This window comes from Tyto alba, unplaced genomic scaffold (genome assembly GCF_018691265.1).
Source record: "Tyto alba isolate M040663 unplaced genomic scaffold, T.alba_DEE_v4.0 Super-Scaffold_16, whole genome shotgun sequence".
Lineage (NCBI taxonomy): Eukaryota > Metazoa > Chordata > Aves > Strigiformes > Tytonidae > Tyto > Tyto alba.
In genome coordinates, this window is record NW_024881278.1 from 25,388,283 (window position 1) to 25,403,314 (window position 15,032).

A 15,032-nucleotide genomic window follows, 5' to 3' on the forward strand; every position below is an offset into this window, starting at 1 on the left:
TTATTTAAGTTGGAAGAGACCTTTAAGATCTTGGAGTCCAACTGTTAACCTGGCATTGCCAAGTCCACTGCTAAACCATGTCCCTAAGTGCCACATCTACACATGTTTTAAATACTTCCAGGGATGGTGACTCAACCACTTTCCTGGGCAGCCTGTTCCAACACTTGACAAGCGTCTGGCTTCTTTTTTCTGCATCCTGCTGTAGCCCGAACACTTGCAAAAGTGACCATTAGTGGGTGGTAGCTATCAGATGGTGCTTACATAGAGGAATCCTCACTGTATCATCCTCCACCTGAAGCTGCAACAGGAGTTCCTGCCTTGTGCAGAAGCATCCTCAGTCCTTGAGTGTTCCTAACGAGTCTCACAATTAGTGTACGAAAATATGTGCATTCCTTTAACAGTGGTTGAAGGCAAGGCTATGAACCCTGTGCAAATAGTTGGTCTCTTTTGTGCTGTGATAAAGATACTTTGCTTGCACATAAGAGGGCATAGACCTAATATTTTTATCTGTAACTTTTCTGCGTTTATGGACAACACATTTATGTAGGGAAGACAATAAAGCAGCAGCTTTGGAAGTGCAGCTGCTAAGTTCCAAATGTGCTGCGCTATAATGGATGCTTCACCTTGTCTCTCACTGCAGCAATGCCCAGGGAACTTCGGCAAGCTAATTTTTTGTAGCTTCCTGTAAGCAACCAAAGAGCTACTTGATGGATCTGTCATCTGTAGAAAAAGTCCTCTTTTTCTCTTTCACACAACCAAATAAAACTGAATTTTCACCATTAATCTTATGTCCAGCCATCTCTTGTAGGACTGGCTGAGAGCACAGTCAGCAGCAGCAGGGAATTTAGTACATTCCTTCAGTGGGCTTCCATATCTTCCTGTTTTCCCTGCAGGTAGTCACAATTAGCTCTGGAAGTGTACAAGGTCTGCTGTCCCTAAAGACTAGAAAGGTTGTCCACTCCCTGCAGCAGGTATGCTTGGAATACTAATAGGTATACTCTGTTTTCAAGTGTTCTGCATCAAAGACTGTTAGCACAGCTTGTCTGGTCCCTTTTAACAGTAACACACACATACAGTACTCTTGAAATGTAATGGGTTCTTAAAAGGAGAGAGTCATTTCATTAGGCTTTAACATTAATAAGCCTAAACATTATTCTTGTCCCCAAGTCTGAGAAACAGCTTATTTCAGGGAGTGCTCAGGAAGGGTGCTGCAGTGCACATACTGTGGTGGTGCAGCTCCAGGAGAGGTGGTCTTTATGCAATCCATATGCTCATTTTGTCCTATTTGTTTTACTTTTCGTGACTGAGAGCTGGAATTCAGCTTTGAGAGGAGAGAAGGAACTTCTGTGGCATTGGTAAAGCTTGTTAACTCCTTCTATCTCTTGTTGCAGAAAGAGCTGCAAGGGAATCCTAGAGATTACTGGTGATAATACTGCTTGTGTTACCAAGAGAAATGTCTGACCTGTGAACTATTTCTGCCCCTTATTTCCTTTTTAAAATCATGCCAGTACTCTTCCTTTCTGTTTAGAAAATCCAGTCATGCTGTTTAGCTAAGGAAGATATACTTGATATGGTTCAAATTTACGACCAAAATTTACCTTCATTCAACATTTTTATAAGCTCACTTTTGACCCAGAGAGCAAAGCATGTCAGAACTGTAAAGAAAATAGTTTCAATAGTTCTAAGGTCTTTGGGTAACTGGAGTGATTTCTTATCTGAAGTATGTGTGATTATATTTCCAGGCGGTAATAACTGTACGCTCTATTTATACAGAGCATTTTAGAATGTTGCAAGCCAGTTTTAATAAGAGGTCTAATATTCCAGTTCCTGTTGCTATATTATTTTAAGCTGTACTTTTTAACTACAATGTCCACTTTGTTTGTCTTTACTAGTACTTTATATCTGACAATTTAGCTTCTTGACTAACCCAATACTTTACCAAATATGGCCACTCACAGCAAAGTAGGTCTGGTAATTTGATCTAAGATTGGCTAAATGCCTGCTAAGCACAGTCTGCAAACCTCACCAGGTAGACTGAAGGCTAATTTAAAGGAGCATTTAAAGAAAAATGACTAGGATAGCTATTCCATGTACTCACAGTGGGGCTCGAGTGGGCTACCTGCTGTCTCAGTAACATGCTATAGTTTACCCTAGGAAAAAAATATTATAATGAACATGCCACGAACAAGAAATGTAAAGAGAGCCAGTGCAGCAGAGAACAGTGAGCTAATGGAAAAACATCTGCTCCCCGAGTTATGTACAGCAGGAACTTACCCCCCACCCTTTACAAAATGCTTGCGATTTATTTATTTTATTCTGTATGGGCCAATTCCTGGGAAAAAGCTGTGTTAGAGGAGATGGGCTTTGTTCCACAACAACGTGTCGTTGGGGCCAGTGGGCTGGAATCTTCAACCCTGGCTGGCCCACAGCCGCACAGCCGCACGGCAGCCGTCCCGGCAGCAGCCAAGGGCACAGCCGGGCCCTCCCCTGCTGCCCCTCAGCTCACCCAGCACAGCTTGTATTTGCACAGCTTGCGCACGGGTGTTTAAATGCTCTTCCTTCCCAAAGCTTTTAGCAATCCTAAGCCCCCTCAAGTTACTAGCTCTGATATTAAAGGTGTTTATCAGGTTTGGGAGACATGTTTACTGCTATTGCCAGAATAGCTGGGATCAGATACTGTCCAGTGATGCAGCACTGGTTGTTGAAACAATACTAGTATTTTTCCTTCTTTTTGTATTTTTAAAAAAGTACTTTCAAATTTTAGAATTTTAAATTTTGACCTTCCCTATTCACTACTTGAATTTTTGAGCTCTGGAAGCACTTCTGATTTTTATGGCTTTTTGTAGTGATAAAGCAGTATGAAAAGCTGGAACCTGGTGAGAGGGAGCAGGAGGGGGAGTCCTTTATTACACAGCTATTACTAAGGAGAATAAAGGTGTACTGCAAAGATGGCTGCCCTGCAGTGTTTACTTACTAGGAGGTATTAGGAACACTTCACACTGGAGACAGAAGTGGTAAAGATCTGGTTTGGTCCCATATGAGATGTTACTAGTGAAGTTAAAAAGCCAGCAATAGTTCTGCTAAGCCTCCTGGTTTAGCAAGCTTTGTCCTAGGCTTTTCTGATTCAGGCTGAGGATCACCAAATTCCCCATTTCTCTTAATCTGAATGTCATCAGGGGGATGTTAAGTTTTGATCTACACTTGCCAGCTTGGTTTATTTTATTTTCTAGCAAGAGTAAATTTTAAGATAAAAGGAGTCTTGGCTTTATATTGCTACTGGGCATTTTGGATTGCCTCCTTCATTCCTGAGGCTTTTGGATATTTCTCATTGCTGGAACAGGACATGAAACTTTGTGGACTGATAATCCATTGGCATGGGCGGTCTTCAAAGAGCACATGCCATTTCTCTAAATCTGGGACATGCCAACATGCACATGTGTGTTAAACACTCACTTGTGAAGGAAACAGGCAGCAGCTAGCAATGCTCTTTGTTAAGCAGCCTGTAGATCCTTTGCCAAGAGATGGAGAGAAACCTGTTGCACTGCCAGTGGTACCCAGAGAACAACAGAGGGTACGAAACACTAGCATTTCCTCAGCTGCTCAGTAAGTTTTGGGCAAGTGATAAGGTCTACACAGTCATGAAGAAGGAAGTAGGGCATTTAATCATACCAGAGACAGAAAATAGGAATTTATACTTGACTGGGGTGGAATATGAAGACTTTAGGAGTCCTTTCATTGACTATGGCAAATAATATCTGTTTTGAGAGAGGGTACAAGAAAATCCAAAAGGTGCCCTTCCAACAGAAGCATTTTTATTTCACCCTTATCAGTGATGGCCTTATTGCCTGAAAGATGGTGGCTTGCTTCTCCCAGCTGGGAAAGAGCTGTTACCTCACCATGAGCAGGGTCCTGCCTCACGTAAAGGCACCAGCTGCCTTGTAGTGTTTTGAGTAATGTTTTGACTGTGCCATATAGTATAGAAGGTAGTTTGTGGTATTTCTGTGTTGCTTTCAGAAACTTTCACTCTAAGGTTTCATTTGTAAATAAGGAAGCTTGGTGGCCATTTCAGCCCCTGTGAGACCCGAAGCTTGGAAATTCAAAGACGGTGCTTGGACTCCAAGTTAACTACCAGTTTGCACTAAAAGACAGCCTCTGGGGATGTAAATCTGTTGTCTCATTCAAAAGAGCATGTGACTGAGCTCAGGTCAATGGGAAAGTCTGGTAGTTTCTTTTCTTTATTTCTGTATCAAAAGCATGCATCAAATGAAACTATTGCAGTCAGCTTGAGGAATCTTCCATCTAATCTGCCCAAGAATTGTCAAGCCTACTGCATGCAGGGTGGTGTCATAACATGGAACAATGACTAACCGTCACCTGCCAGAAAGGAAAGGCAGCAGGGGAACCCTTTGTCACTGGTAATAGCTCTGTATTCACTGCTGAAGGCAGAGCTGTCTCAGAGGAGTGCAGGAGTGTGTCTTTCCAGCTGGCTAAGGGCTGCTGCAGTAACAAGCAGTAATAGCTCCTGAAGGCAGATGATCTGGAACAGAAATAACCTCCCTACACATCCTCAGAGGTGCTCTCACCTTCTTAAAGTGTGAAGGGCTGCTCCCCACTGTACCTTCCTGCTGGGCATCTGGCTGCCTTGCGCTGGCTGTATCACTGTCAGTAGCATTTCTGGGGTGGACCAGAGTAGACAAGTGCTTTAGATCTGGCGGGCACACACAACCGAGTGATGTAGAGCTGTCTGCTTGTGGGAGTTAAGTGCTGCGTCTTGGATAACACCAAATGTGATGCGCAAGGAAAGAAATTTTAACTCTTGAGTTGTTCACATTGCTGAAATACATTTCAAATCGGTTTGATTTTTTTGGGCTAGAATTAGAGTTGTTGCTGCTTCTGTGGTGACAAGCACAATTGCTCTTGACACTTAGGAAGCAGGACATAGAGTCAGTGTTCAAGGTGATGGCAAGCACCTTTGTTCCTCAGACTAGCACTGTGATGCAGACATGACTAGATTACACTGTTGTTACTCCTCTGATGGACTCTCTAACAGAGCTCTGTCGAATGATTTATCTTGGAGACAAAAAAAAGGAGCCTGACTGTAGGAGATCCAACTTTGTCAGTGTTCTGGGAAGTGCTCTCAGTCTGTGCATTTGTTACTGGTCTTTGGAGAGCAAGTAGATGATATGCTGCTGGCACTTCTCACTTGATTAAGGATCTTCACTGTAGATGAACTTAAATGCTAGCAGAAACAGCTGGAAGAACTAGGAGCTAACGATAATCTGAGTGGAGATGTGTGCTGCTCTTAAGGACTGGGCCCAGTATTAAGACTGCTGTATCAGTGGAAGTCTAGTTGCAAGTCAAAACAAAAGAGGCCATAGCCACAAGAGAAGACAACAGCTGTTTGGAAGAACAGCAGAGTAGGCTGGACAGTACTGCAAGACAGCACAGATGGGAAGCATAAGATAGATATGATAAAGAAATGGTTCATGTTACACAGGACTTTGGAGTCAGCTGGATAGTTGCTCATGGTCTCGGTGGGTGCAGGCCCAGGCATCAGTTAGTGAATGAAAGGAGCCAGTGCACGATTCATCCTGTCTTTGCCCATCTGTGCAGTGCACTGACTCAGACCATACCCATGGGTAAAAATGCTGAAATACTTCCTAATAATCATTCACACTCAAGAACTTCTAGCATTACTCCAAAGAGGCTAATAGAGGAACTGGTACATCCAGGATGATTATCTCTCTTTGCTCAGTAACATTCAGAAAGCCTTTGGTGGTACTTAGTTCAAAACAGAATGTAATTTTTTTTAAGTTTTTATGAAGATGGTGTTAAGTGAGAGAGAACAAGGAAGCTTGCAAACACAGCCTTTAGATTCAAAGCTGCAAAGAATGTCATTACCAAGAATGATGTAGTCCAACAATGAGAGGTTCATAAATAGTTTCCCTAAACCTTTTGCAGGGTAAGAATTACAGATCTTCCGTACCTGTGGCAGCCTGAGGAGAGACCCTCTGCTTTGGAGTGGAGTTGTGTGCCACATCTCTTTAAGAACTTTCTCACAAACTTCCTCTTGAGAGCTGCTAATTTAGTTAGATCTTTCTTTGCAGCATGATTAGGTAATACGAGGAGATACACTGAATAATCCAGTGGACAGGAAGCTGCTAACCCAGGCAATGCAAAGGCAGGTGTTTCAGTACTTTCAGTACCATTGAGGAGGCAGTAGTATTACCATGATAAATTTAATGAGTCCTTGGTTTTTGGGTTTGATTTCTGCCTCTAGCTGTATTTTTATTCCACGTTGCGTAAGCGTATCTTGTTAATCTGTAAATAAAATGAGTAATAGAAGTGAAAAATGAGTTTACAGAAAACACATTTTAATTCAGACCTAAACAATTTCCCTTAATGTCTATTTTTAGCTGGGTGGGTGTACTTCTTTACTTTTGTAACCCAAAGGCACCTCTCTCATTCTTTTTTAATGCAAATTAGGCCTCCCACACCATTAAATCATTTTTTATTGACTATTGAGCCTGAAAAAAAATGGACTGAACTTTAATATGCTACATTACCATACCATAAAATACAATTTGTAGATCTTATTTAGATTCTGTGTTGCTGCACTTCCTCTAAATAATTGTTATTACTGAAGAAGATTTACAGGCATTGTTGAAAGAAAGAATAAGTACTTTCCATTTTGTATGCATTGAAACACCGGCCGTGCGTGATTTCACATCTAAACCCCCTTGTTCCCGATTCTTTTCTGAAATGAAACAAGTCACATTATGCTGTTAGTTGCTAACAGACCTTTAAATATGGCAGTATCCACAACTTCTGCTTACTTCAGTGCCAGGATTTCACCCTTTCTTTTGTGCCGCTAAGTTTGTGTTAACTTTTCAAATGAAGTGTTTATCTTCAAGCTGTGAATCGTCACTTTGTGCATCCCCCTCCTCATTATTGCCACATGCATGGCATCAGCTGCTATGCAACACTTGGCAGGAAAATGCTCTGTTCCTTGGGAAGTGCAAGTAAAATACTGTCCTCCCACAAACTTTTCAATAAGGCTGCACACATACTCAGCTTGACAAGGTACATGGCCTTGCTTTCTGTTATTATAGATAGTAGCAGCCAAGGGAAGGGATGCATGCTGAGATTTTATGATTAACCAGAGAGAAATGTATATGACTCACGCTTTAGGAGTATAGCTCTTACCGAGGAACTAACGTTTTGCTCATGTTGACAGCCTTGGAGAATGACATTTATCTGTAGCACAACCTAGGGATGGCTAAGAAATATTCGAGCATTTTCTCGACAGTGTCTTACCCTTCTTCTAGAAGGACCACTTCAGAAGTGAAAGGGTGTTCAGCAGTGCTGTCTTTCAGTACGTGATCATTTTCAGTGTGCCAATAGAGGTGCTATTTGTGGTCCCAGGCTCATGTCAGGTAGGTCAAGGTCTTTCCATGGTCAGGCAGGACTGTCTTTGAGATGCTTTCCTGCTCACCTCTACCCAGCAAGCTCCATGTTGGCATGCCAAGTCCCCACAGTCATCTGGGTCTCCCAACATTTTGAAACTGGCAGAGTTTCAAAGCTATTTAAAAGGAATTTTCAGGCTAATTTCCCCCCTCACGGAGACTTCCTGAGAATATTCACTACCTTTAAAAGTCAGGGCATTTACAGTTATATCTAATTTCAGAATTATTTATCTAAATCTGGAACCTGAATTAGTAACTTCGAATTGAACTCTCGAACTGTCAGTACTTACTGCATTACCGCATTAGGTTTTAAAAAAGTAAAAAAAAAGCAACACAAACAGGTTATGGACCAAAGAGCAATGGCTGCTGTATAAATAGAGTTGTGTTATTTACATATGTGCATGATACATACGTATATATATATATGTGTCTAAAACCACAATTTCCCATTTCAGTTATGTGTGGCAGTGAAAACTGAGTCTCACTTTTGAAGCCTTTTGCAAGGGTTAAATGCATAATAAATCTAGAATTAGAATAGACAGTTTAAGTTGGAAGGGACCCCACAATGATCATTTAGTCTAACCATCTAGTCCAAATCCTGAGAAACATTAAAGTTTAACCATGTGATATGTTATGAAACTTATGTTAAACATAGGAAATTATTTGATTAACAAATTGACAACCAAGCACATTAGTATGCCTGTTACATTTTTTTTTTCCTAAGTAAACCACTAAGATAGTTGCTGATAGTTGAAGAAAGTAAATGACTAAGCAGTCCCTTCCAAGAGCTCTCTTGTTTTTCTGTAGAGTATGTATGAGGAAGTACATGTCTGAATACACAACATAAATAAGTCTCTATGATAAAAGCCTTTCGATTTTAATAGTCTCTGAAAAGTTAAGAGACAGATATCTCATAACTAGACAAATAAGCAGAGAGAAACACTTTTAATCATCTTTTAAGATGTGGAAATACTCTTTTAAATAACTTACTAAATGTCCAGCTCAGTCAGATGTATCCTATTACTCTGACATGTTTAAAGTTCTCAGTAGACAGTGATGGCTTATTTTGTTCTTTTTTTCCCCAGATTATTTGGAAATACATATGATGGCTCCAAGTGGCTACCAGCCCTGCTTCCTTAGGGCTCAGTTCAGCACTGTTTACATTCCTGATTGTGGAATCCTTCAGGCCGTCCTCTGTCAGGACGACACCTAAAGATGTCCATGAACATCTGTATTAGATCCCTTAGCATTAAAAAAATATTCATTCAGTGAATCCACTTGTGATAGTAAGCACTAACCATAGAAGTAAGCACTGTGCAGGATCATGGCCTCATGTTTTAATATGCTTAAGAAAGATGATATGTAATTAATGTGAAAAAAGGTCTCTCACTTATTTCAACTAATCATAGGGTGGTTTTGGTTTTTGTTTTGTTTTGCTTTGTTTTTTTTAGCTGAACTCTTCATGGAACAACAGCATCTCAAAGAAGCAGGTTTTTGTATCCAGGAGGCAGCTAGTCTTTTCCCCACATCTCATGCTGTACTGTACATGCGTGGGAGGCTTGCAGAGATGAAAGGCAATTTGGAGGAGGCTAGGCAATTGTATGATGAAGCGCTCACAGTGAATCCAGCTGGAGTGGAAATTATGCACAGCCTGGTGAGTTTGCAGGGGCTCAGCTCCATTATAGTATTTATGTTTCTGATTAACTGTAATAAGAGGGGAGAGGGCTCATGCTTGCTCTGGATGCCATTGTCTTCCTAATCCTGAGAGCAAGTGAGTGTTCCAAGAATAAATTGGGTAGCTTGAACCTCTATTTTAAGACTGGATTGAATGTTTTTAACTAATTAGGACTTGTGTCAAAAGTAAATATTTTAATTGACAAAGGCTGATAGTTTTGGAAGTCAATTCACTGCTTTGTCTTTGCTGCTTTTTCTGCTAACTGTTACACATTTTAAATAAGCAGTACACTGATGTTTGAAAGATCTGAACTCAATAACTATAGAATATAGATACATACGGGGTTTGTAAATCTTGGTCTGGGGTCTTGTGTTTACTCAAATCAAGATAAACTATGAGTTTACAATAAAATGAATCTCTTATTGTCTTAAGCAGTGGCTGAGCTCCAACCTTGCGTAGGGGCAGTGACTCGTTTCTGGGTTTTTTTGGTAACACTCCTACCCAACAAGTATTTTTTTTCTGTTGCACCATCACCAAAACAAACTTATGTACAGACACAGGGCCTAGAGCTTAATAATAATAACAATAATTATAATACAGGGCATTTGTGGAAGACCAAAACCCACTTCTCTTATGAAATCAGAACAGTTAATATTTCTTTAATGATGTGTCTTGTTAACTGTAGCCCTTACTAGGTCTCTCTGGGATTTTAGAAGTCTTTCTTGACTAATTTAATTTTTACGGGAATTCTATATCCATGTGACTGCTTTGTGTCTTTGCCAGGAAATACAAATCTGCTAGTATAAATTTGGTTCTGATGAGGTTTGCAGGCAACTCCAAAACTGAAGGGGTATCAGTGCACAAGAGGACAAGTGTAAAGTGAAGTTATAATTGAGAGAAAATAGTAGAACAGGCAAGGGATGAGATATTTGGTAATAATGAATGTCCAGTGCAAAGCCAGCAAATGAATGGCTGGTGCCTATGTCAGGAGAAGGTTACAGAACAGCTATGCATATATCAGGCTTATATGGGGCAATAATACTCTCTTGCTGTGATCCAACCTTTAGAAAATCAGTCGGTAAAAACCTGTCAAGGTAGAATGACGTACTTTGCTCAGTGTCAAGATATCAGACAAATCACTGATACCAGAGCAGCCAGCAGGTTAGATGCCAACATGATACTAAAAGCTTTCATTTTTGTCTTATTTTATGAGCAGAACCACATACTGTGTCTTCCCATTTCAGTTGCTTGCAATTTTCTGAAACTACAGTGATTTGGAATAAAAATTTCTGGGATGCACATCTGCTCTGGCCCAGTTTACTTTGGAAAATGTCACGCAACATGGCTTAACTGTTTCTGAAAATGAGGCTAAAGAAGATACCTTAAAGACTTCTGTGACATCTTCTTTACTGTGCTTTAGTGTTTCCAGGTTTTGTTAGGAATGCATAGTCTTTCTAACATACTAACGTGCTTTTTACCATCCCTAAGAAAATCCTTCCTAGGTTATCCAAATTATAACCTTTAAAAAACACATTTTACACATGCTTAGTAGATATGTGTTTCTGAAACCTCTAAGGAGTCTGTGAATGCTCATTCACCTCAAACCCCAGTAACATCCATCCTCTCTTAGTCAAGGGATGGAAGTAAAATTTAGGAGCGGTAAAAAAGACAGTGAGATGGGAAATTTGGGAGCAAAGGCTCAGTCCAAAAGCAAGTAGGGAAGAGGAACGATAAACTCAGTAACAAAATGAGAGAAATAGGGATAGATAGAAAATAAGAGAAGATAGATAACTCTGGATAAGAAGAATGAGACTGAGTTAAGCAGGTTGAGACACATGGGTTGAGGGGTGGGCATGTTGGAAAGAATGAACTAAAGGGTTTGATCTTATGAGAGAGACAAGAGTGTGAACCTGTAAGAGTACTTACACTCCATAGCCTTAAATCTCCTTAAAATTCTGAATCTTCTCATCTTGGTGCCAGCACGTATCAGTGAAAATCACTTGCTTCAGCATGTGCCTCATCTCCTTTAGCTTGGCCATGCTGGCAGCCTGTGGTTTACACCTGTTAGCTAAGACAGCAAAGGTCTGGTCTATCCCTGCTGATATGAATCATGGTAGTAGTTATAGAATGCCACATAATGGCATTCCTTTGTATGCTTTTCCAAAAGCTAGGAAATTGCACATAACAAGTTAGAAGCATCTGATGAGCACTATAGAAAAGCCTGTAAAGAAATTAATCATTCTGCCTTCAGAACAGAGCTGGAATAATGTGCAGTAAACAGGGCTTTTAGGGCTATGCATCAAATAAAAAGGGCGAAAATAAAATATTGAATGGCTGCTAGCTCAGTGATTTTGTCCTGTGTACTGAATGAGACAGTGTCCCCAGGGAGAACTTAAGACTGGGTTTATGCAATTGAGGATATAATATAACAAATGGTAAATTCTGCATCTCCTAGAGGCCATCAGAAGAAGACTGCATGTCTTTCTGAAATATATGTATTAGCCAAGTACTAGCTGTACTGTTATTAAAAATACAGGTTCTTGAGCACAATATGTTCAGTCCCCTACCAGAGAGAAATCTATGTCTTGGATTATGCAAAAGGCCAAACTAAATTATCAGCTAGTTCCAAGTGGCTTGAAACTATGCAAGACACATACACAGGCAGCTGAAATTAAATTCACACATGCTGTTTCAGTGCTGGGCTCCCCCAAACACTGGAGTACATAGTTTTCCCACTGTAGTAATACAGTTGTGGATGTGTAGGAATTTAGGGAAAGAGGGTCTGATTATGAGAATTACTGTTGGACTTAGTACAACTGCCATCCAACTGACCTAGTCCACTTTAAGGGAAAACTGCTGTAGACAGTGCTGATTCTCCCTCGTGTATCAGCATCAATTAGCAAAGTAGTCATGTCTCTTCCCCTGGGCTCTCAGAACTGGGTTGTCAAAGCTATATTTGGAAAATTCCAACCTGAAGAGCGTTGCTGGCTTTAAATGAAGGGCACAGATCTAGCAATGAATGAGTCCACTGGATGTCAATAACTTCACTTTTACACAGGGTAGAATCACCACCATAAGAAACAGAAGTTCTTTCTCTGTGTAGCTGAAAATGGCCGTGTTTTACTGTGATTGTAGGGTGTTCACAATAGCTGTCAAATTAGTGTGCTTTCCATATAAAGTACAGTGCTGCATGGAAGAGCAGCACCGTAGAGCAGGACCGCAGTGCTGAGTGCATCTGATGAGAGATGGGTAGCACAGTGTACTTCGTCATGGGGGCTGTTGGCACTTAGTGTCCAATAATGTGGTTAGGAAACTACAGGCACATTGAAAATAACATATAGTTGTGCTGCTTCTTACTAGCACTTGCAGTTTGTAAGTGATGCCACAGGATCCTAAAGCCTGTATTAAGAATCCACCAATGGCCTTTCCAAAGTAAGTATTGCTGGCTAATACCTAATCTAAGGAAACACGTTTGTGGAGTTCTGTTTTCATTTGGAAAAAAAAACATGTAAAATCATGTTTTGGGGCTATTGGGAGCATCCTTAAGTACAAAAGTACCCCTGGTGAGGTTTGGAGCTACTCCTCTGGTTGAACAACTGTTTGCTGTCAGAAACAATTAGCTTGGCTTGGCCCTTAGAAACTGCACATACTGTAAGACCACAGCTCTCTTTAGGAAATAAAAGTTGCTAGGGATTTTTTTCCGCATTTCTCCTTGTTCTGTCTCGCACATTTCTGTCTGCCCTCCCTTTACTACAACAGCCCTGTTCTTTTTGTCTTCCCTTTCACAGGCTCCTTCTGGGGCCTGCTTGCAAAGATCGTCGAGAACAGCCCTGTTCTTTTCTTCTCCTTCCCTTTCACAGGCTCCTTCTGGGGCCTGCTTGCAAAGATCATAGAGCACTTCTCCCTCCCAGGGGGGTGGATGGAGTTTCTACTGAGTAGGTATCTTCGCTGGTCCAAAAATGAGAGCTTTAGCCCATATCCCCTTGTCTTACACTGTAACTAGGCAGCCATGCCAGATGCTAATCTCTGACTGCACATTTTTAAACCAAATAACTACAGCTTATTTCTTTCAGTATGTACTAAATTTGGCTATATAACATCATGATATACACAGCTTTGGGATGGTGATAACAAAACCGACATGTGCCCAATCAAGTCAGAAAATATAAGCTGGGGCAGATGACACTTCCTTGTAAAGTGATACACAAACCCACCTACCTGTATGTCACTAGAGAAAGACATTGAAATTTGCTAGTTCCCAGCCACAGTGAATTCAGTACCGTTCTCCCTTTTGATTCAGAGGAGGAGAAAATCAATGCCAGCATGTTGGATTTGAGTCCTAAAGCTTCATATGTACTATTGCAAGATAAACTAAAAACATACTGAGATATTCAGAAGACTCTTGTCCCGCATGCATCTCACATAGCACTTTGTCAAGTTAGAGCAATTCTCAACACGTTTTAGTTCAGGGAAGAAGAAAGAGAATCACGCATCTAAAAGGGAGGGAAATGGGCACCCTCATTTCCGTCACTGTGCCAGATTTAATGAAAGCAACAAAAACGTACCATCAAAACAAAGGAAGAAAAATTCACTTGACTCATACTTGAGTGTTATTGATCGCAGTGGAAGATTGTAATGATTCCTCACTTCTCTTGAAGGCTGGGGCAAGGATGATAAGGTTGTTATCAGGATGCCACATAGCTGTCTGCACTACCTCATCCCTATGCTTGATAGCAAAACAAAGTGAAATATATATTGGGTTTTGTTTAGTGAGTTTTTGTGAAGGTTAAAATGGAAATCAGCCTTCGTAATGTATTTCTGTGTTCCATTGTGCCAACATAAATGGGTGGAAAACATAATCTAGTGAAAATGTATTTGTTCCATAATCAAGTCAAATAGAATATAAAGGTAACACCGGTTGTGTTAATCATGAGAGTTCTGCTTTTCCTTAGAGAGACTGTCATCTGCACCACAAAAAGGAAGATTGGCAGCCATGCAGAAGGGCTTTACAGTCATACAGTACCCTCCAACTGAAGTTGGAAAAACAAGCTTCCCACTCACCTGAGTTTATCACCTAAACTGGGCCAACAGACTGTAGGCTGTTTTGTGACCCTTGCTTTCTGAGATTAGTGCAGATTTTGGCCTTTCCCCAGGAAGGCCTGGTTATTTTTTGAAGTTCCTTTGGTAAATGCAGTTTGGGAGATATCACCCACATAGCAGAATCATGAAATGGTTGAGGTTGAAAGAGATCTTGGGAGATCATGTTGTCCAAGCCCCTCCTCAAGCAGGTTCAGCTAGAGCAGGGTACCAGAACCATGTCCAGCTGGGGTTTGAATGTCTCCAAGGATGGAGACTCTACAACCTCTCTGGGCAACCTCTTCCAGTGTTTTATCACCCTTACAATAAACAAAGCTTTTTCTCACATTTAAGTGGAATTTCTTGTGTTTCAGTTTGTGCCCATCCAATCACTGGATACCACTGAGAAGAGTCTGGCTCCATCTTCTTTACACCTTACCATCAGATATTTAACTGTATCAATAAGGTCCCACCCAAGAATTCTCTTCTACAGACTGAAATCTCTCAGCTTTCTTGGCTTCTCCTTGTGTGACAGATGCTCCAGTCCCTTAATGATCTCAGTGGCCTTTTGCTGGATTCACTTCACTATGTCCATGTCCTCCTGGTACTGGACACCCTACTCCAGGTGTGGCCTCAGCAGTGCTGAGTAGAAGGGAAGGATCACCTCCCTGTACCTTCTGGCAACACTCCTAATGCAGCCCAGGATACCGTTAGCTGCCTTTGCTGCAAGGGCACATTGCTGGCTCATAGCCAGCTTGTTGTCTGACAGGCCCTTTTCTGCAAAGCTGCTTTCCATCCAGTCATCCCCCCCCAAA

At 41.1% G+C, this 15,032-nt stretch overlaps 1 protein-coding gene across 4 annotated transcripts in view; it reads left to right on the forward strand.

The window, feature by feature from the left end:
* Nucleotides 1–15,032, forward strand: part of TTC7A (tetratricopeptide repeat domain 7A) — a 178,138-nt gene that overhangs the window by 129,329 nt on the left and 33,777 nt on the right. For all 4 annotated transcript variants that reach the window (XM_032985268.2, XM_032985270.2, XM_032985269.2 and 1 more), the window contains one exon: nt 8,918–9,120. In XM_032985268.2, coding sequence (XP_032841159.2) covers nt 8,918–9,120 — 203 coding nt within the window. The remainder of the gene's footprint in view (nt 1–8,917; nt 9,121–15,032) is intronic.